The 21153-nt window shown below is 40.2% G+C and overlaps 1 protein-coding gene across 1 annotated transcript in view; it reads left to right on the top strand.

Moving 5' to 3' along the window:
• The window catches only part of ofcc1 (orofacial cleft 1 candidate 1), an 89806-nt gene that overhangs the window by 48299 nt on the left and 20354 nt on the right, over window positions 1-21153 (top strand). Inside the window, exons 18-20 of the mRNA XM_056365080.1 lie at window positions 1391-1643; window positions 2142-2305; window positions 7383-7542. Of these exons, the coding sequence (XP_056221055.1) occupies window positions 1391-1643; window positions 2142-2305; window positions 7383-7542 (577 nt within the window). The remainder of the gene's footprint in view (window positions 1-1390; window positions 1644-2141; window positions 2306-7382; window positions 7543-21153) is intronic.

Below are 21153 nucleotides of genomic sequence, written 5' to 3'. Positions count from 1 at the left end.
TTCTGCCTCCACCAGCAGCTGAATTTTCTAATGCTATCTCACCAGGCCTCCGCTCTCTTCACTGGCTTCTAGAGCACTCCTGCCTGTGGCGCTGGCCTCCAGAGGAGTCTCACTTATATTGCCAGCCTCCAAGTCATCCTCCAAAGAGGCTCTATCTGTCTGGTCCTCCTCCAGTTTTTCTTCCTGAAGGGACCAGCCTCTGCCGATGCCCCCCTGCTCAACCCTCTAAGGCGATCCACCATCTCCCTCCCTAGCTTACTTTTATTAGATGTCTTTTTAACAGAGATCATTTCTTGACTATTGTTTCACATCCTCTGTTGTTACATATTTTACTTTCCTTCCTGCATCTTGACAATTATTGTATGTGTTACCTGCTGTACTGTGTTTTGGGAATGCTATCATTATGTTATCTCTGAATATTCTCACAACAAACGCTCACTAATTCACTGGGCTACTACTGCATGAATAGTAACCTAAATATTATGTAACAGAGCAGTATATTACGTGAGGAAAATTTCAGAGAAACCTGTAATCTTGGTTGCCAATGTTGTATTTTCCTTCCTGATATCAGATCAGACTGCTGCTCAAACATATATTTTGAGAAATGCTGTTAAACTTGGTTACACTGCTTCCCTCTTTGCAAGGATGCCCTGGCAGGGCAGAAGCGGAGGACCAGAAACAAGGCTTAGAGTTGATAGGAAATTCATGCTCAGGCTTGCTAGAGCTGACCAATCAGAGTAGAGTCAGCCACTGTGATGAGATAATCTCTGGCAGGATTTTTGTGAGTTAAGAGATTTTCCTCTGATAAAACATTATTGGACCTCTACTGTCAGATTAATGGACAGAATCTGAGAGATGCTTGACTATTGAAGCAAATCAGATGGAAATTAATGACCAAAAACAACACCTTTTCTCTCCCACCACTGGCTTTACCTCCTCCTGACTGATGGCAAGATTAACAAACTCATGAAGCTTGATGTGAATGGGGAGTCTAATTTACAATAGGGGGTCTGGAAAAGCTCTGTCATGTAAAAGCACAGGTGTTGATACAATTACTTGTAGTAGTTTGATTTTACTTTATCTATATACTTTAATTAATATACTGTATCTACAGATTAAGATAATGACATTTGCTTTTAATACATATTACGTGTAACCAAATAGGGCAGCACAGACTAGTAAAACAGCCAGTTTGCAAATTGTCATCAGTCTAATTAAATTTGATTGACTCAACCAAAAACAATATAACATAGTGTTTGAATTGCTAAAAGAAGTTGCCCTTGAGCTGTTAAACATCACAAACAAAGATATACTACACTCATATTGACACATGCGCAAAATTCACACACAGTCTACACACATCACCCGCTTCCATTTCCTCTCCCACCAGGTTCAAGTTCCATGCACACACGGTGGAGCTTGTATACCAGAGTTCCTTGCTCCACATCTGGGAGGAGCTGGCGATGCTGGTGGTGGGTCCCCTGACCTTGAACGCATTAATGTTCCTGCTGGTTCTGATCAGATGGGGCTGTCAACAGCTATTTGGCTCACTCCCTTCCTTCACGTCAAAGTTTATCATGGCTCAGGGAGTGTGGACAGTCCTCGACCCTCTGGCAGTCTTTGCAGTGGACGCCGTCCTTGGGGTAAGTCACTTAAAAATAGCATGGACACTTGTGCACTTTAAATAGGAGTTCACTTTATCTTGGCAAAGTGACTTTAGATTACAAAAAAGGGGGATGGGATAGGCTGAGAAAGAAAATATGCAAGGATAGATAGATGGATGTCTTTTTTGGCAGTGGGTTAGATTTTGTCAACGAGGAAGACTAAAATGATTTTGATAGTTCACACTTGTTAATCCTTTTACAGATGTCTAAATAAAATCCTAGTTAAATGCCATTGTAATGGTTATATCTGACCTAATAACTCACATTTTGTACTAATTATTAAGAAGTGAATCCAAATATCTGTTATATTTGTGAATGTGTGATGTAAGAGTGAGAGGAACACCAGCTGAACAGTATGTGAAACAAAATCTTTGCGCCATTATGTGATCTTTTCTTGATCACATGATGTCTTCCCCATATTGTGAATGTCCATCAAACTGTTTTTTATCTTTTTTAACTCAATCTTGGTCTCCTCAGCATCTCACCTACAGCCCTGACATGCCAGTGGGTGACGCAGCCAAGCTTTACTGGCACTTCTATCGAGCTGACCAATCAGGTGCAGCAGGGGTGATCATCACTCTCTTCCTTTACGCAGTCCTTTTCTTGCTCTCCATCACCATCCTCTCCATTTACTTGCTCAGGTGAGACAAACAGAAAGATGATGATGGTTAATTAATAAAGAAACAGTCTAGTCTCCATTGTCCTACATTAATGTAATGTTCTTCTGGGCCCAGGAAACAGACACACATGAGTGTAGTGTAGGATCTGCTTAACCAGTCTTTCTCCACCAGCCTACTGTACCAGACTGCAATAATGTCCAAGGTTATGGTCAGTCTCTTCTCTGAATAACAAATTCCAGTAAGAAAAGTTTAGAATAAACATATCTCAGATACTACAATCTTCATGACTGGACAGTCTGGCATCAAAGGTTACAGTGATTCAGAATTATTACAAAAACGGTTTTATAATGATATGCTGCTAAATCGGTGTACCAAACAAAATCAAAACATGTTTGAAATACAGTAAATTACTGTATATATTTGTTCATACCATCAAACCAGGTGCTAACTCAAACATGTAGAAGAGCATTACTGTGAAAACCAAAAGCAGTTATGTCTCTTCTTCTTAGATCTCTTTTTGGTAACTGAAGCAATGATAGCAACCAACAATCATTTCATGACTAATCTAATTTTATTTTCCAATATTATTTTGGTTTCCAATTATTATGAAAACAAGAAAATCAAGATAAAACGATTATTGTGTCGCATTCTGTTTCGCAACAAATTGCATCATCTTGAGCAGCTTTCCGGTTCAGATACTTTTTATATTTAGTCAGGAGAGACCATGCCCTGTTGGGCTGATATCCCATGTTCAGATATTCCACCAAAATTAGCAGGTGTAAGCAGGTTTTTCAAACGTGGGTAAACCCGCTTTTGCTGATTGCCCCCTTTTCCACTGCCAGTCGAGTCTGCCTTTCTGTTCCGATTGAGGACACACACATCTGCAAGGAGCGCATCACATGCACTTACAGAGCACAAACAGATGCAGTGGAGAGAGTGAGCTGCTAGCCGCCGTGCAAACAGGTAAAACGTATCTGTCACATCTCATTCCTGGGTTGATGCTTCTGTAAAAGTGTCGGAGCCTCTGTGTGGGATGCTTCAATTAGTGATTGTGTGCTGCCAGGGTTGATGTGTTGTATTGCTTGCACATAAGCTTCCTAAAACAATAAAAAATGCTTTGTGAAATTATGATTATAATTTATCTTTTTATTTCTTTTTCTGTTTAATTGTATTTAAAGTTCAAGAAAGTCCACTGTTAAAAATAGTTCAATAAATGCATGGTGTTTCCAAAGTCAATGAGTAATTGTGTTACACAATCTTGTTCTCTATATTGATAAAAATAATCGGGATTATGATTTTTGCTATAATCGAGCAGCCTTATAGCTCAAGCTGAGAAAGTGGGGATTATCATTTGGGTATTTTTGAACTGACAAGGCCTGTAGGGACACTCTGTCAATGAAGAGGAAGGCCCTTTCTGAGACACTGTGGCCCTCAACAGCCTACTATTCTCAAGCACACGTTCAGAAATAACTGCCTCCAACCCCGCAGCCTTGTGCCTGTTCCTGGGCATCCATTTCTTTCCCTCTTCTGTCCACAGAAAAGCAACAAATGCAAACAACAGAAAACGAAAACAAATATCTGTTCTGATTTTATAGTGGCATAGAATTACGTTTGCAGTTATGCTTCTTCACACGTCTACTCACACACTGGGTTATCACTCACAAAAAAGCATGTACCACATAGTTTCTTTTTTGGACATACCATATTCTGCAATCGGTACAAAAATTGATAGTGTTTCTATTTCAAAAGTTATAAGTGTATAATATAGCATGAACATGTAACCTCTGTACATTATCCGATTAGGCTGAATGTTTTTCATGGTTGGTGTCAGTGCAGGTTTCATACATACTGAAAAGGACTGCATATACATCATGGTAAATGCACATACATATCTTCATGCACTGTGTTCCAGTCATGTCTTTCAGATTGAGGTCAGCCATGTTGAAGCATTTACTTGTTAGGTTGTATTGTGATTTAACACCTCAGACTGTTTTAGCAATTCTTTTTCTATTGAGCCTTCATGTCCACTATTGAGCCGTTAGCTGATTAGTGAGGTTGAGCAGGAAAAACAAAACATTAATACATATGGAAATCTCTAACGGCTTAATTTAAAAAGCAAGGTCCCTGACTGTTGAGTCAAACATTGCCTTTTTCCTTGGTTTTATAAAATTACATTTAATAAAAGAATGACACTGCAATGCAATGGGAGGGCAGACTTAAACAGGCACTGCGTCACTACTAATTCCAAATTTCCAGCTTAAAAGATGAATATTGCTCTTTTTTAAATAATAGAAGGACAGCGTTTTTTGCTCCATGGAAGTAAAAGAGTAGAAGGGTGGGTGGTAAATTACTGAATAACATAACTCAGTATTCATCCAAGGTGTGTTCTCCCACCCTCATATAAGACCAAATTCCATTAATGGCTCAAAATGTAAGAAAATTCTTATTGAATTAATCAGTTTGAGATTGGCGGGTGAGGAGAGGGTGCCATCTAATTTCAGTAAGCGGGACGCTTATCAGGCTCCAGCTAAATGGACAATATTAAAACAGCAGCCAGGAATAATGACTTCTGCCACTCAACCGCCACTCGGGTTTGGATTGAATGTAGGCCATGAGGCTGAAGCAAGGATGATCATTTTATGGGTTACAGTTTTCTATTGGCTGCAAGGAAGGGGCTCTGACACAGAGCATGACCTATTTCTAAAAAAATGCCTTGGGCTATATGTATAGATAGAATGGACTGTTATCCTTTTTTAATTACATTTTATGCAGTCTTTATTCACTGGCAGCAAAAATACATATTAGTGATATGCTTTGCACCTCCATCCTCTTTGAAACTTCATAAACACCCAAAAGAGTGATGTTATATTGATACTGGTGCAGTTTAGATCTAAATGATGAAGGTTCAAGACAAAAAAATTATGTAGTTTGTACTCCCTTGCTCATTTACTGTGTTTCTGTTCTTGTGTAGGCTTCTGTATGAAAGGATATTCAGTCAACTCCTAGAAATTATGTTTCTAAACTAAACTGCAATAGCAAATACATTTTGTACGAAAAATAATTGCTAGCTACCATATTTTCGACTGAATGAAGCGCTGCATTTATTAATGGGTCACCACAGCGTAGTTGGGGAGGTCCAGTCTATTGTTAGGTTTAGGCAGCAAAAGCATTAGTCAAGGTCAAGGAAAGCTCATGGTTTTAGTTAAATGTAAATAAACATGTTATGGCTGAAGTCACAGTAAACTGTCTTCAGCATCAAACCAGATCACAATCTTTTCCTAATCTTAATCAAGTGCTGTGAATGCCCAAACATAACCATGAACCAGTTTAATACTGGATATTGTACTCTAAGATCAGATATTTTTGCAGAAAACAAATAAGTTGTCATTTTACTGGTAAGTTCAGTAACCTGTTTGCAACTTGCCAAATATGTAAATCAACAAAATAACCTTGTTGTGTGAATATAAAATTTCCAGTCACAATTGTGTATTGAACAAAATTTGCTATTGCAATTTAGTTGAATAGAGACATAATTTCTTTAGATTTTTGTAGAAAAGGTTGCATGTGCATATATGGGCATAGAGTACAGTATACCATTTAAACAGGAACTAACTCAGAGGCAGGGGGGCAGTGACTTCAAAGTTTAGTCATTCATTGAACAACTCTTCTCAGAGGAAACTTCCTGATCGGTTGTAGTATTATGCAAATTTCATGTGTTGGGAAACTGGGAGGCAGGACTCCTGTCCGTTGTTTGGCCTTTTGAAGGAGTAATATACACCATATTCATTTTAATTCTCATTTAGCCTATAATAAGACAGGAAGAAGCATGAATTCGAAAATACCTATGGATGAAATAATAACATTGTATGCATTATAAAGGCCCAGTTTTGTAGTAATATGCATTTAATGTAAGTTTCCCACACAAACATAAGCTGTTTGTCTTTTTATCCACCATGTTCATTTTGTGATGAATATTCTGTTGAAATGTATTCCATAAGTTAATACAAATTGTTATGGTAACCCCTACACTGAAGAGGAACTGATAATGGTCTTGTCATCCAGGTCATATACCACATATAAGAATTACATACTTGCATTCATGGCACTTCGTACACCAAGGAAATGAGCCTGTTTTGAAGCACAGAGATGCAAAGACGGTGAATTCCTCCGAGAGAAAGGCAGCATAAATGAATGAGAAGCACAATTCAAGTGTAGGATGAAAATTAATGCATGCTATTCCTGTGTCTGAGGTTAAGATTCTACAAACATCCCTCTCCCAAGAGCAATGGGGAATGATGCTGAGTTCAAAGCTTCATAGCAGCTTCTTGTATAAATCCCTGTGTCCTTGATGTTGGTTTTATTTGAGGGTTGATTACCCTCTGACAGACTACAATCTCTATGGAAGGGCATAAGGTCTGCTGGTTTTGATGGTTGGCCAAGGAATTTGTTTACAGACCCGATGATTGTTTTTAGGGGTTGGCTGCATGCACCCTTGTGTGGCAAAAGAAAAATAACACTTTGCTGATGTGCGCTCATCTGGAGATATAAATCAATATGCCTTCTGCTATGCCGAATGTTTTCTTGTGACTCAGGCTGGTCTCTCCAGACGTATGTGCATCCAGTACGTCTGTTGCATCTGCCATCTTTGAAGCTCAGCGTTAACAGTGAAGAACATCCCAGGATCTGACTCCCACACATTAACAAATGCACAAACACGCAGATGCACAACCAAACATAGACATGGCTGCAGTCAGCTTGTGTTAGCAAAGTGCCGTCCCCCTCACAGGCCAATTTGTGTTACACTGCAAATATGCTTTGTGTAATCAAAAGAAGTTTTATATGTTCTTCTAGAGAGTTTGGATCACTGTGATTTAACCTGCTCCATTAAAGATAACCAATAGTAAAAAAAGAGTAAAAAAGAGGACATGATATTGTTTGGCACTGACGTAGCCACAGACCTTTTAGTTATCATCTCTGACATAAGTTCCTTGCTTTGGCATTTAACCCTATGTGACCTGTATATGGCAGAGACAGTGAATCAATATGCAACAGTCCAGCTTCCACTTAACCCTCCTCATATCTTGTTTCACACTTCCAGATTCCACAACGATGGACACACGCTGGACATCTTTCAGCGGCTGACAGCCAAAGAGGGGACGTACTTCCTACCTCAAGACCTGGAGCTGTCCAATCAGGAACTGAGCTACATTGTCAAGAAGGCAGAGCAATGGAGAGGCTTCAATGGGGAGAGGCGCAAGGTAAGTATCTCACCACTCTGAAGCCTCTCCTGCTTTTCTAGCCAATGCTCTTCTCTTCAAACCCTTGGGGATTTATTGGGCTAATGGCTGTTTTTGTAAGGACAGAATGCGCCAAAAGGTCATTGATACTACTTTGTTAGATTGGTCTGTGTAAAAGGGAGGAATCAGAGTTGATTGTCTGTAACCCTGGGAGGTTTCTGCTATGGTATAGCTGTAAATGAAATCTTGGTTGTGGCAGGATGAAGGTAAGAGGTACATTTAATGACAGCCTTGATGGTTTCACACTGTCCATCCTTACTACATTCAAATTGGTCACTTTAAGGAAGAGGATGTACAGAATAGGCTCATTTTGAATTTTCCTTAGTTACTTTTCAGAAAGCTGAGGTCTTTAGCTTAATTCTAATTAGTACAAGATAATTACCAAAACAGAAAACCTGATTAGTCTGTGGCAACCAATTTCCTATGATATTTCATCAAAGAAAGATTGCTCAATCAACATACATGGTGTTATGCACATGCATATATTATACTGGGGATCTTCTTAATGTGGACAACTGTCAGGGAATGCAGGATTCCACTTTGCATAAATGCATGTCCCCATGAAATTCCTATCACTTGGGAGAGTCTGTCACATGTTTGACAGCCCAGTGTAGGTCAATTATGATGACACAGGACAGGGCAGTGTATTAGCACTGAGTCTGCACCCGATGTTAAATCTTTGCATAGTGATTGAAAATGTGACTTGTTGAGATAAGGGAAGTAGAATGCAGCGATCAAACCACACCCTCCCCCTTTAATTTAATCTGTGGGATTTGTTAGTGGAACACATTGCTTGGTGTTCACCATGTTCATTAACTCCCTTGCTCTCTACTTGCACAAGTTCATGTGGCTGTAGAGGGGTGAAATAGAACCCGAAACTACATTACGTTCTGTGTTTCTGGTGAAAGATAGACTTGAATGCCAGGAACTGGTGCACCATGTTGTCTTATAAGGAAGTGAACATATTCAACCAACACCAAAATGTCTTTTGTGAAGTTACCAATTGTTGCATGATTGTGATTTTTTATTTATAACAATAACTCCCCAAGACTCCCCACATTGTGAATGAAGGCAATAGAAACATGATTAGAGGCAGTTCATTGAAAATTACATTTCATTCACTCTTTTATCCAAAGTGACATACAAGTTTGGGAATACATGTTTATAATGTTTACAAATAAATACAAATCCTGTATTTATAATAATGATTGCAGTTCATCAATTAATGTGTATACAAATTAGTTTTGCTTGAGGGTTGATCTGATGTGCCACAAACTTACCATCATAGAAATCTTAGCAATGCTGGAATAGGAGCCATCATTTTGACTGGATGTAGTATCAGTTGGTGATCTCACTTCACATGTTCTTGGTTGAGAATGAAAACAGAGCTTTTTACACCTGTCTTGTAAGCTTTAATGAACTGCAACCCTGGCTTTGAGAGGTGACTACACTACAACTAATGGGATGGTGATGGACCTGTTCATTTAGAGAAAATTGAACTTCCCAATGTTTAGAGACACTGAAAGAAATTACACCCCCAAAGTGTATTATTAAGAAAATGCTTCATTTAGGTGCTGATGGCCTCTTGCTGTGGTAACACTGCTATATCATCATTGCATTACTGCATTTCTGCCTCCACAGCAACAATTACACCATACATCATATTGTCCCTAATATGGCACTATTAAACTGATGAAATGCTAACAGGTTAACACATTCTCCAGCATGATGAAAATTTGGGGTTATTGCATTTTATGATTTTTACATTATTCAAGTGGGCCATTTTTCATCAAAATAAGATGGGCTTTGCTATTATTTCATAATTATTGTAACAATTTCTCCTGTGACAAGGGTCACTTTCCTAACTCAGCAAAGACATATCCCTATTAGACTAATTTGCCTACATGCAAATTTTTGTCATTTTTCCCCCATTAAGTATTTATCATAGACAGGAAAAAAAAAAAAAAGTATTCATGAAGGGGAGCATAGGAGCAGCCCGACAGAGCTGAAACTAATATTTTGCAACTCTAATGATTTTTTTTGCATTCTTAATTAGATAGAATAAGGTTGATATGATTAGGTCAGGATGTAGTGTTTTTCATTAAAAATACATTTCAGAAACTGTATTCCAAATGTGCCCTTGCAATTAAATAATGAATCTGACGCATTCCTTATTACGGACCCAATTAATATCAGAGGCAAGGGCGCAATTTTAATAACAGTGGGCCACAAGGCCTTCATTAGCTGAGTGAGAGAAATGAGGGATGAGGATAAAGAAAACAAGGCACTCAAAGGAACAGTTGCAGTCTGATATTGAGCCAATTTTAGAATGTTATTGAACAGTACACTCTTAAAAGGATAAAGTATAACATTTTCAACAAATCAGATCTGGGGTAAACAGGAACTGCAAAATCCCCCCGTGTGTTTTAACCTTATTTCATACCAGTTGTATGTCAGGTGCCAGACAGAGCAACTGAAAACGGAAAATCATTTGGAGGATCACAAGTGAAAGGTAAATCTTGTACTTAAGGTTGGTTATTACATGCAGCAGTAATTTTAGAACCTCTTCTGTAGCACCCAATAGTGGGGTTTCAGATGCACTGGATAACCAGTAGCAATCTGTTGCTTGACTGTGCTTCAGTCAGGAATCCTTTAATAGAAACAAATTAGAAATTTCTCAGCAAGTTGGCACGTTCCTTGACTGGACAACTTTTGATGTGTAAGTTTCCAGCAGTATTGTGCAAGTTCAGACATCACTCTCTTCACTCAAGAGTGATGTCAAAGTTCACATCACACACATTTAAATTAACTAGTTCACATTCACTGAGTTTTGAATTTCCTTTTTTTTGTTTAGTAGAAGCTCCTTCCACCCATCCATCCCATGCCCCGAATCATTGCTACTTCCAAAACTAAATGAATTACGGTATACTAGTATAGAATCACAGACAGAGATTACTTTCATTTAGCCTGCATGAACCACCTTATGCAGCAGTTAAAAACATAAAATGGATTACAGGCTACAAAGCTCCACCACAGGTTTCATTACAGTTCTTAGCTGAAAGATGTGCTATGATTTCAGTTCGCATGCTGGGTAAATCCTTGAGAGCATGATTCCTCTTCTTCTGATGTTTTTTGGCAGTTGGCAAAGAGTTTTTTTGGTGCATTATTGTCACCTTCTGGTGCGTAAGAGTTGACACTTTTGTTCACGTTCATTAGTTGCAAATTGATATGTTTAGTTCACCGTTCACCAAAAAACATGAGCATGTTCAATGAATGCATGTTCATGCACAACTCTGGTTCCTGGAAACTTTGTCACGCACAGTATTAACTATAATGAGAAAACAAGCTAATAGGAAAGATAATAACAGGTAGGTTAAAAAAAATCATGTGTATTGTTCTGTATTTCATTATTGTTTATGTTGGGCAAGTAAAACAAAATGACATGATCATGACATGATCAGTTAAATTAAAGCTAGTTTTCTGGATGTGCTGTGCTGTAAATTAGAATTCTGCAAAATCTCTCTGACAATGTATCTCCCTCCAGCCCTGAAACACTAAAAAAAGAGTCCACATTTAATAACCAACCTGCAAATGGCCTATTATTATCAAACTTGTAATTTTCACAAGGTGGTCATAAAACATGATCTAATTTTTACTTTCTCACCAATTAACTTTATATTGAAAATTCCTCCATGCCATATCATCATTTGAGTAGCTTCAAGGTTTAAATATTACTTTCAGGTTAAGGTGTCAGCAGTACAGCTTACTGGCTAAGCAAAGAGGGTGAATGAGTCAAGGACCTATCCACCTGTGTGCTCTTTAATTTTCTCTCAGGAATGAAGGTAAAAGAATGAGTTTCCATCAGACTATTGGCCTCACGTGTTGTGGATGAGCATGTGAACAGCTGAGAGAGGGGGTATTAGCTTACTCACCAATTATGAAATTTTTCATAAATGAAATTCTTTCACACTTTTTGTTCCAAACTGCTATCAAGCAGATGTTTCATCTGTTACATTTTTACTGAGTTGTTGTTCCCTTCCTGCTTTTATCAGATACATTTTTTGGAGATAGGCCGTGGTATATTTTCATGCCTCCATGCCAGTGAAAGTCAGAGTGGAGGCATAAAATATTGGGGCATATTGTTTTCCGGTTGTCCATCCGTCTGTACGACCATTGGTATACATACATACGTCAGTCCCATTCTTATGGACACGATATCTCAGTAAAACCTTGATGGAACTTCTCCAAATTTGCCACAAACATTGGCTTACACCTAAGGATGAACTGATTAGATTTTGGTGGTCAAAGGTCAAGGTGTGAATGCAATATCTCAGTAACACCTTGAAGGAATTTCTTCAAATTTGGTACAAACATTCACTTGGACTCAAGGATGAACTTAGATTTTAATGGTCACACAAATGATTGATATTATATATGACTCTGGATAAACAGGGAAATAATCTGAAACTAGTCTGAGGCATACAACCGTGAGGTGGTAATTCTAGTTTTTAATGGGGTTGGACTGGGTTATCACTTGGCACCGCTCCTAGAATAAATTCAAAATAAAGTATGTGTCTTTGCATTAGTGTTGTTTAGTAAGTTGAATGTATTTCTTTCTGCTAAAAACAGACAGACCATTGCTCTAGCTCAAAGTCAAAACATAAACAAAGCTAGAGATTGCCAATTAAACTTAAGGGGAGATTGGCTTACCATAAGAAACAAGTCCGTAGGTTGTCTTGAACTATAGCTTTATCGTTAGGTGACCTCTCGTGGCTGTAGTAGTTATAGTTTGAGAATGTACAGGACTTTTACACAGGGGGGGGCACTGTTTCTTGAACGTTGAAACGTTAAAAAATAGTCAACGTTGTTTCTTTTATCCATGACCGTTCCACAATCTTAACAATCTGGATCCTATCTGAGGGGAGGGACCTTTATGGTAATTTAAGTTGTAGAACATGTTGTGTAAGTGCCAATGTGACTGTATTTGTATCTAGCACAGAGGCTAACAATAGTCAGTTAGTCAGTTAGAGGAAAATTTGTACAAAATGTTATACAAACAAACAAAAACCTTTTGAGTACTATGATGCTCTGAACTATTGAGTGTGCTGGCATGCTCCACATCATACTAGGGGTTCAGTAATAAGTAATAAGCCCTATTAATTATGTAAAGGCAGTGATGCAGATGGACCTAATTTATTGTCTCCTGTCACTTTCTTGATTACTGTACCTAGAAGGAAGGTGTTAATTTCGGTAATACTATAGCAGGTACGCAAACTGTTTTTTCAGAGCTATGGCTATGACAATGACAGAGTAGTAAGAGTGCCAGCTTACGCTCTGCACATATATTTTGCTGTTAATTCACTAAAAGGAAACTTTCCCAGTGGTGGTGGTGACACTGTGATAATTGAGAGGGGGAGCGATTAAAAGAAGCGGGGAGGGCAGGAGGGAGGGGGTTTGTATAATGGCCCTGGAGATGTTTTCGCAACCTGAACATTTGTGTACCTTCATGCCGTTTGTCTCCATATGTCTAGGTAATGGGTTACCAGCAGGTGAGTTTGGGAACACCCAAGGTGTTTTGCAACAGCAGCATGGTTGGTGGGGAGTAAACCTGTTGAGAATCAAACAGATTAGAGTGGTAATGATAACCTGAGTCTGGGAGTCAGTTAATCATATAAAACGTGGCATGATGGTACCACCTGACCAGAGAGACATGGCTTTGTTTAGGCACTCACTGCACTTGTTTAAGATCAGGAAAATTAGTTTATTACAGAAAAAAAAGTTAACAATGACTTAAAGCACAACATGTTTATTTACATTTAACCAAAACCACTATCTTCCCTCTAAGTTTAACCAAAGGGCTTTTGTTCTCTAAACCTAACCACAGACAGGACGGTGGAGGCAAACCTCTGTCACTGGTGTGACATTCATGACATTTGTATGCCCACCATCGTCCACCCCAAACATCCCCTGGCGACTCCGCTGCTGTTAATAAACATCTGAACATAGGGTTGCTTCACCACACTTACTATAATTTCATTTATCACTGTAAATGAGAGCTTTGACATCATAAAATCTGCCTGGCCTATCTACCTGGAACCTCTCCAATAAAGGAATTCAGTGGAACCTTACAACACCAACAATAAACACTATAACACATTGGGGTTATTCATCTGTGGAAATAGCACAGTAAAGTGAGTATCGAGCCACCTGAGATGCAAATCTAAAGGAAGACAGAGCTGTTGAGAGGGAGAGGGACAGAGGAAGCAGCAGGCTGTGACAGGATACACAGGAACCACTGTCACACAACAATAGAGCACTCAGCTCCTAAACAGGAACCCATAACAGCAACACAGGAACATCAGGAGAGGAGAGGAGGAAATGAGTGCTTCAGTGGCACAGGAGGGGTCATCTAGAATCAGAGGGCATCTATTGGTTTATGGTGTGTGTGTCAGTGTGTGTATGTGTGGAGTCACTGGAATCCTCCCAACCCCCGGGTCACCTCTACCAAAGAGCTATGTGGTCAGCATGCATTGTGTATGTGCATGCATATGCTCAGCTGATAATGTATGAATGCAAGCCAATTAATCTGGATACAGAGTGCATTTACACAGTATGTCTGCATGTGTGTATATCATCATGCACATTTGTGGGTACGTGCATGCAAACCGTGCCGCGCACCTGCATGTGCTTGTCCCATTAGAGTGGCTTCTTCAATTACAGCGGATGGGTTTGTTTTTGGTGGACATCGCTGAGGGCGCCAATGGCCCAAGGCAATAGCAAGACAAGGACAGGAGTGACATAGGAGCAAACACAGCATCCACAGTCGGCACATTAGGCAGCTCAGTAAGAGATATGACTGCAACGGTTACATGCTTGAAAAAGACATGGACTTTGCTGGGTAGTAATATGTCAAAGTGGTGCAAGGTGGTTTACAAGACACATGAAATAAAAGATCAAACAAATGTGGACAATGCAAATGACACCACAATCTTATTTCACACATTCCATTCGTGTTATCTGAATATTTTCCATCATTGACTGAATTTTTTGACATTAAAAAAAATCAGAGTTTCAACATTGGAGCAACGTGTCTTGCTATATGGGTGCTGACTACGGGTCGAACAGTTACAGACTGGAGGCCTTGGAGTTTTTCTTAGACCAGTATGGGTCATAGAGGGGTGCAGTCGTGCGCCCTTGGTGCTCGGAGGATCAGGAAATCCCACACTCAGAGAGTCTAGATTACTTCTGATCACTTCTCTGAGAGAAATGTTCCCCAATTTCAAAACTCTGGCAGAAGTGGTGCTGGTAATTCTAGTCTCCAGTGTGGCTCCAGAGCAGCCTTGTTCAAGCAAGCAACCAGTTTAAATCCATGGAGGAACGTTTGAGTTTAGGCAACAGGTCAGCTGAGTTCAACTTAATTTCTTGTCAATGGTTTGTTAGTATTTTAACTGTAACTGTCCGTAAATTTCATCATTCACATTAGCCTGTTTAGGCACAATGGATATGGTGTTTTGGTGCCCTGCTTCGATTGATCTGCTTCGTATGGTGTCAACATGGACAGTGATGGTGTCTCTGTTCATCTTTTCTCTCCATGCCCTCGTAAATGCATAATCTGAGTTGCTTTTGAGAACTAGATGCTATTAAATGGGCTATGTCTCATTAAAAATTTAAGATTATTAAGAAATCCTTATGACACTGTCTGTCAAAATGATGGACAATGAGAAAGTCTAACACAACCTCTGACTTCAGTCCATTACAGCTCTCTTGGATCCACACCAAAAATTCATCACTTAAAGTGTATGAACATCCACTTTACATAGTGTATAGATTAACTTTATTAATCCCACAACTGGGAAATTCACTCACCACAGCAGAAAATAAACATCTATGGAAATATACATCAAAAATACACCAAATATACACCAATATACACCCAATATACACCAATAAATACAATATACACAATACACACGATATGTACATGAAAAAGTGCAAGTTTGCACATGGTCAGGAAGAGCAGGAGTTGTAGAGTCTGACAGCTGCTGGAATGAAGGACCTGCGGAACCTCTCCTTCTTACAGCGAGGATGTAAAAGTCTACTGCTGAAGAAGCTACTCAGAGACCCTACAGTGTCATGCAGGGGGTGAGAGTTGTTCATGATGGATGTCAGCTTAGCTAACATCCTCCTCTCACCTGCTTCCTCAATGGAGTCTAGGGGGCAGCCCAAGACAGAGCTTGCTTTCTGGATCAGTTTGTTGAGCCTCTGCCTATCCCTGTCAGTGCTGCCCCCTCTCCAGCAGACCACAGCGAAGTAGATGGCTGAGGCCACCACAGAGTCGTAGAAGGTCCTGAGGAGAGCCCCACACACGCCAAAGGACCTTAGTCTCCCAGCAGGTGAAGGCGACTCTGGCCCTTCTTGTAGAGAGCGTGGGTGTTGGTGGACCAGTCCAGTTTGTTGTTGAGGTGAACCCCCAGGAACTTGTAGTTCTCCACCACTTCGATGTCCAGTCCCTAGATGTTCACTGGTGTGAAGTGGGATGTCTTCCGCCTGAAGTTCACAATCATCTCCTTTGTTTTGCTGGCAATGAGCTGAAGCTGGTTGATCTTGCACCAGCTGACAAAGTCCCTGATGACTGTCCTGTATTCCAGTTCATTCCCCTCTGAAACAGAGAACTTCTGGACGTGGCAGTGTGTGGTGTTGTATGTGAAGTCCGAGGTATACAGGGTGAAGAGAAAAGGGGAGAGCACCGTACCCTGGGGGGCACCTGTACTGCAGAGCACCACATCAGACACACTGTGATGAAGCCTCACGTACTGTGTATAATATATAATATATAATACCAGGCCGCTAAGCAAACTGCAGGGGGTCCAGCTGTGTGCTCAACAGTGGTCTCAGGTGACTCAGGATGATCCTCTCCAAAGTCTTCATCAGGTGAGAGGTCTAGACAGGCCTGAAATGGTTAGGCTCCTTGCGGCGCTGGGTTTTAGTAATCTGGGGCTGATGCCGTCCGGGCCTGGGGCCTTCCTTGTCTTGATCTTCTTAAGTTGACACTTCACTTGATCAACTGTTATGGAGAAGGGGGTGGAAGATGACTGAGGTGAGGATATTGGGGTAGTGGGGGGTGAGAGGGGGCAGTTGTACTGGTGGGGAGGGGAGGGCTGGAGGTGAATGGGAGTTGAAAGTAGCGGGTTGGGGGGGGGGGGGGGGGGGGGGGGGGGGGGGGGCAGAATCAAATCTGTTGAAGAACAGATTCAGTTCATTGGCCCAGTTCTTGTCGCTGCAGCTCAGGTCTCTCCTCACTCCTTTTCCATAGCCAGAGATGTTCTGCAGTCCACTCCAGACATCTCTGGTGTTATTCTGCACCAGCCGCTCTTCCAGTTTCTGTCTGTTACAGTCCTTCCCTTCCCTTATTTTCTGTTTGAGTTCCTTGGCGAAACAGCGTACCGACTTGGAGAGCACAGTGTTCTCCACACAGAAGTTCGTGATATTAGCATACAACAAGTCCAAAGTTTTATTGTCCCTGGTGTGACAATACACATACTGGCTGAAGGTAGGAAGAGCAAAGGACAGGGACGTGTGGTTGAAGTCCCCAGAGATGAGGAGGAGGGAATGGGAGTGCTGGTTTAGAAGTTGAGAGACAACACTATGTCTCGGGAGATAGTACGGCTGCATGCTAACCGCTAACAGCTCCAAGTCTCTAGTGCAGAGTTGTTCCTTGACACTGATTTGTCCAGGGTGGCACCATCTCTCATTAACGAACACAGCAACCCCTCCTCCCTTCTTCTTACCACACAACGTGGTTTTCCTGTCCGCCCGTACCAGTTGAAATCCGTCCAGTGTGGCATGTGAGTCGGGAGAAAGTTCACTCAGCCACGTCTCCATGAAGCACATGATGCTACACTCGCGAAACTCTCTCTGAAGCCGGGTTAGCGCAGTAAGCTCTTCCATCTTATTTGGGAGTGATCTTACGTTCCCCATAATGACAGACGGTAAACATGGTTTATACCGTTTTTTCCGCTGTCTGCGCTTCACTGCAGCTGTACAGCCTCTCCTCCTTCTCTCTGGCCGTTCAGCGTAGTGAAGGGGTGTGTGGCATATGGCTAACAGCTGGTCCTGAGTGTAAACAATGGGTCCGTGGTAGAGTGAGTCCCCCGACGTTGCATCATTCCTATATATATATATATATATATATATATATATATATATATATGTGTGTGTGTGTGTGTGTGTGTGTGTGTGTGTCTTATTTAACCTCTGTTTAGCAGCTGCTAAACTAGTAGGAGCAAGAGGCCATACACAATACTCCTGGCACACACATTGCTTTCTTGCTATACCAAGGCATGTGGAGGCATGGACACCAGCTAATACCAGAGTCTCAGTTTGCTCTACAGACTCTGGTTGGGTGGACAGAAGTTATCACTATGACTGCATGTTAATTTCCTATGAGGTTACAATTAATGCCAATACTGTATGTTATGGTTCACTCTTTTTAGGTATGCATGTGACTCATCATCAAGCTTAACTGTACAGTGCAGCTGGTTTCATACAACAGGGGACTCAATGTGCTTCAAGATAAAAAGCAAACGATAGGCAAAGTACATACATGATAAAAACATATAAGAAGCAAAGGTATAACAATAAGATATTGGATTATAATTATTACCAAAAGGGAATGATAATAATAATACAGATAAAGGTTTTACCTGTTAGCAATATACTTTAAACCTGAAAAGGTTGAACTCTAAACCAAAAAATGATATGTTTTAGGTAGTTGTTTTTAGTTTTAGAGAAGATATTGTTGTAGTAGTTTGTAATACAGTACCTTGGTTCATGTGGCAGAGATTTCCATAGAGTAGGACCATAATGACTAAGGGCACCATAAACTGATTTAGAATTTATTCTAGGTAGTTTGCTTATTCGGTGTGTACTCAGACCTCACACTATGTCCTATTTTTACATTTCACAAGGTGATACACTCACTTTTCTCACAAACACACCATTATAATATTTCTATCCCTATAATATACTATTTCTAGACAGACCCACAGCTCCAGCAGTAGATAGACAGAGAAAGGAGAAAGTGTTCCAGTATGAACTCATCGGTGTGAATAGTTTAATTACAGGGAGTGTCAGCCCCATTGCTTAATGTGTCCCTCACAATTAATCCAGGGAGAGGATGTCATTATCTACCAAAGCCTGGGCAGGCTTTTCTGTCTGGGAAAAGAGGCCGGGAATGAGAGAGTGAAAAAAAGAAAGCAAGTCAAAACAAGGAAGTGTCCTTTATTTGGTTACCAGCCTATGATATGGTCAACCTCTGTAAGAAAAAAAAAAAAAGGATCAAGCCATGATGTTTAGAGATTGTTTGAATTTTTTGAATATTTTGTTCTCCAAATGTTTTGGACACTTGCATCTTATGAAACCACCAATGAGAAAGATTATTTCAACTTCTTCATGATATGAAGTCTCACCCATCAGCTGTCAAAACATGTTGAGTTGGAGGAGGTTAAAGTGACACCAGGTTTTCACTGCTTTCCTGTCCTTCCCCCTTCATCATCCACCTCCCTTCCTTCTTTCTCCTCCATCAAGGCAAATCCTAAGGAATTCTGGCCTTTTCTGCTTCCATTCCATAATGTGACAATGAAGGCAACAAATTGGACTGTTGAAGAGAAAACTTGTCTTATGCCACTTACAGAGGTTTTGCAACCAAACATCCTGCCTCAGATCGGTGTATTTGATGTGGAGTATGGTTTAACAAAAATTTTAATTGATTTGTGGCACATGTGTAGATCTGTGATGAAAATTATTGTGTGCTATATATAACGTGCAAGCACATATACAAACATGCCTATGCAGCCTTTGACTCACAGAGACTTTACAGTTTGAACTCGACAGATCTGATTCTTTGTGACTGTCCATACTTAGTCACTTCTTTTCCCTTCTCTCCCTTCCATCCCTTTAAAGAGTTTGACCTTGACTGCTTCCTGTTGCCCGGAAGGGATGAGGAAGGTCTGGTAATTGTGACAGGTGTCGTGTCTTAACAGCCCAACATGACATCCCAAGGAGAGATAGACATTTGGAAGTTTTTTGTTTTTTTTTCACTCATAACCTTAAAGAGACAGCATGGTTCGTGTGTGTATGCAGACACACAGTATCTGAGAGATACTGAGAGAGAGAACGTATGTGTGTGTACCTTCTTACCACTGATTCCCAGCATCATTTTGGTTAAGTGGCTTGGATACTTATCACCTCCAGCCTTCAAGGCCTGATTAAATTCAAGGTAATCCAAAGTCAAATTTTGGATATCAAAGGCACGACTTGACTTTGGCATCTCTCTGCAGCATCTTAATACAAAGCCTGGTTTCCTGAAATTTTGAGCATGACATCTTGAAATATGTCTTCCATGCACTTACAGTGAGAGATATAGCTTATTCGCACCACAAAAGGATTACCTGAAGGAGGCATGTTTTGGTGATTGGTTTGGCTTTGATAGTACAAAGGTTTAGGACTTGTTTATTTCTGATTTTGTTAACTGCCTATGGTTACAGGTTACTAAATCGTTACTAAAATAACATAAGTTCATATTGAGGCATGTTTTTTTAATGGTTTTAATGTTAGTCCTTTACTTTTTTCAGAATCTGGCTTATTGAAGGTTTGAGTTTACATATTTACAAGTTCAGTCATTAATTTAATGTGATCAATGTTTTAATTACCCATGTATGTAATGCCTTGACTTGAAAAAACTTAAAATGTAACTGTCATTGAACAGTCAATATAAGGGGCTTTAAAATATGGAAAGGACTTATATCCCTTGTTAAATAAAGATGCAGGTAAACTTCAATATGCTCCAGAACAAACCTGAAAAAGTGATCTCCTTAGAGCCCAGGATGAGTCAGACATGGCATGGAAGTAAATGATGGGCTGCTATCTGAGTTGTTTACTGTAGGCTGGGAGTAGGCTTTATTTCCTGCAAAGGAGATTAGTAACAGTGAATTATGCATATCTTATTTTCTGGATTATCTTGAGCACTCAGAGATACTATCACACTGGATAATCTCTTTTAAAGTTGTTCAGTTTATTCTAACTGTAAATATAGGCATTGTTGCTTGTTTATCTTTTCCTTAAGTCCAATTTGGTCTGTGCTACTTTTGGATAGAGACTATTATTACACTTTACCTATCATTATTCAAGTTGAAATGTCCATATAGACTTTGATATTTGCCTTGTAGGCACAGTAATGAGAGCAGAGTGGATGAAAGCTACTGTAGCATACTAGCCAATTTATCACTATGTGTGTGCATGCAGTATGTTTGTGTCCCTACATGCAAATATGAGTGGCTTGTCTTGTCCAGTGGTGCGTTTAACCAGACACAGACCTTTGCTTCAGCCAAATCAGGCCCAACGCAGACAGTGTGCATCCATGCCATTTTCAAGCTGCTCCAATTATATCTGCTGACCGACCACATATTGGCCAAATTTACAATAATAGCATATCTATTTCCATTCTAATGGCTGACATTGCTTGGCTTATCCATGCATGTATGTCGGTGGTCTTTCATGCTTTGTGGTTTGGTC

Source organism: Seriola aureovittata, chromosome 20, assembly GCF_021018895.1.
Source record: "Seriola aureovittata isolate HTS-2021-v1 ecotype China chromosome 20, ASM2101889v1, whole genome shotgun sequence".
In the NCBI taxonomy this organism is placed as follows: Eukaryota; Metazoa; Chordata; class Actinopteri; order Carangiformes; family Carangidae; genus Seriola; species Seriola aureovittata.
The sequence above is the reverse complement of the archived record's forward strand: the minus strand, read 5'-3'. Positions and strand labels throughout refer to the sequence as shown.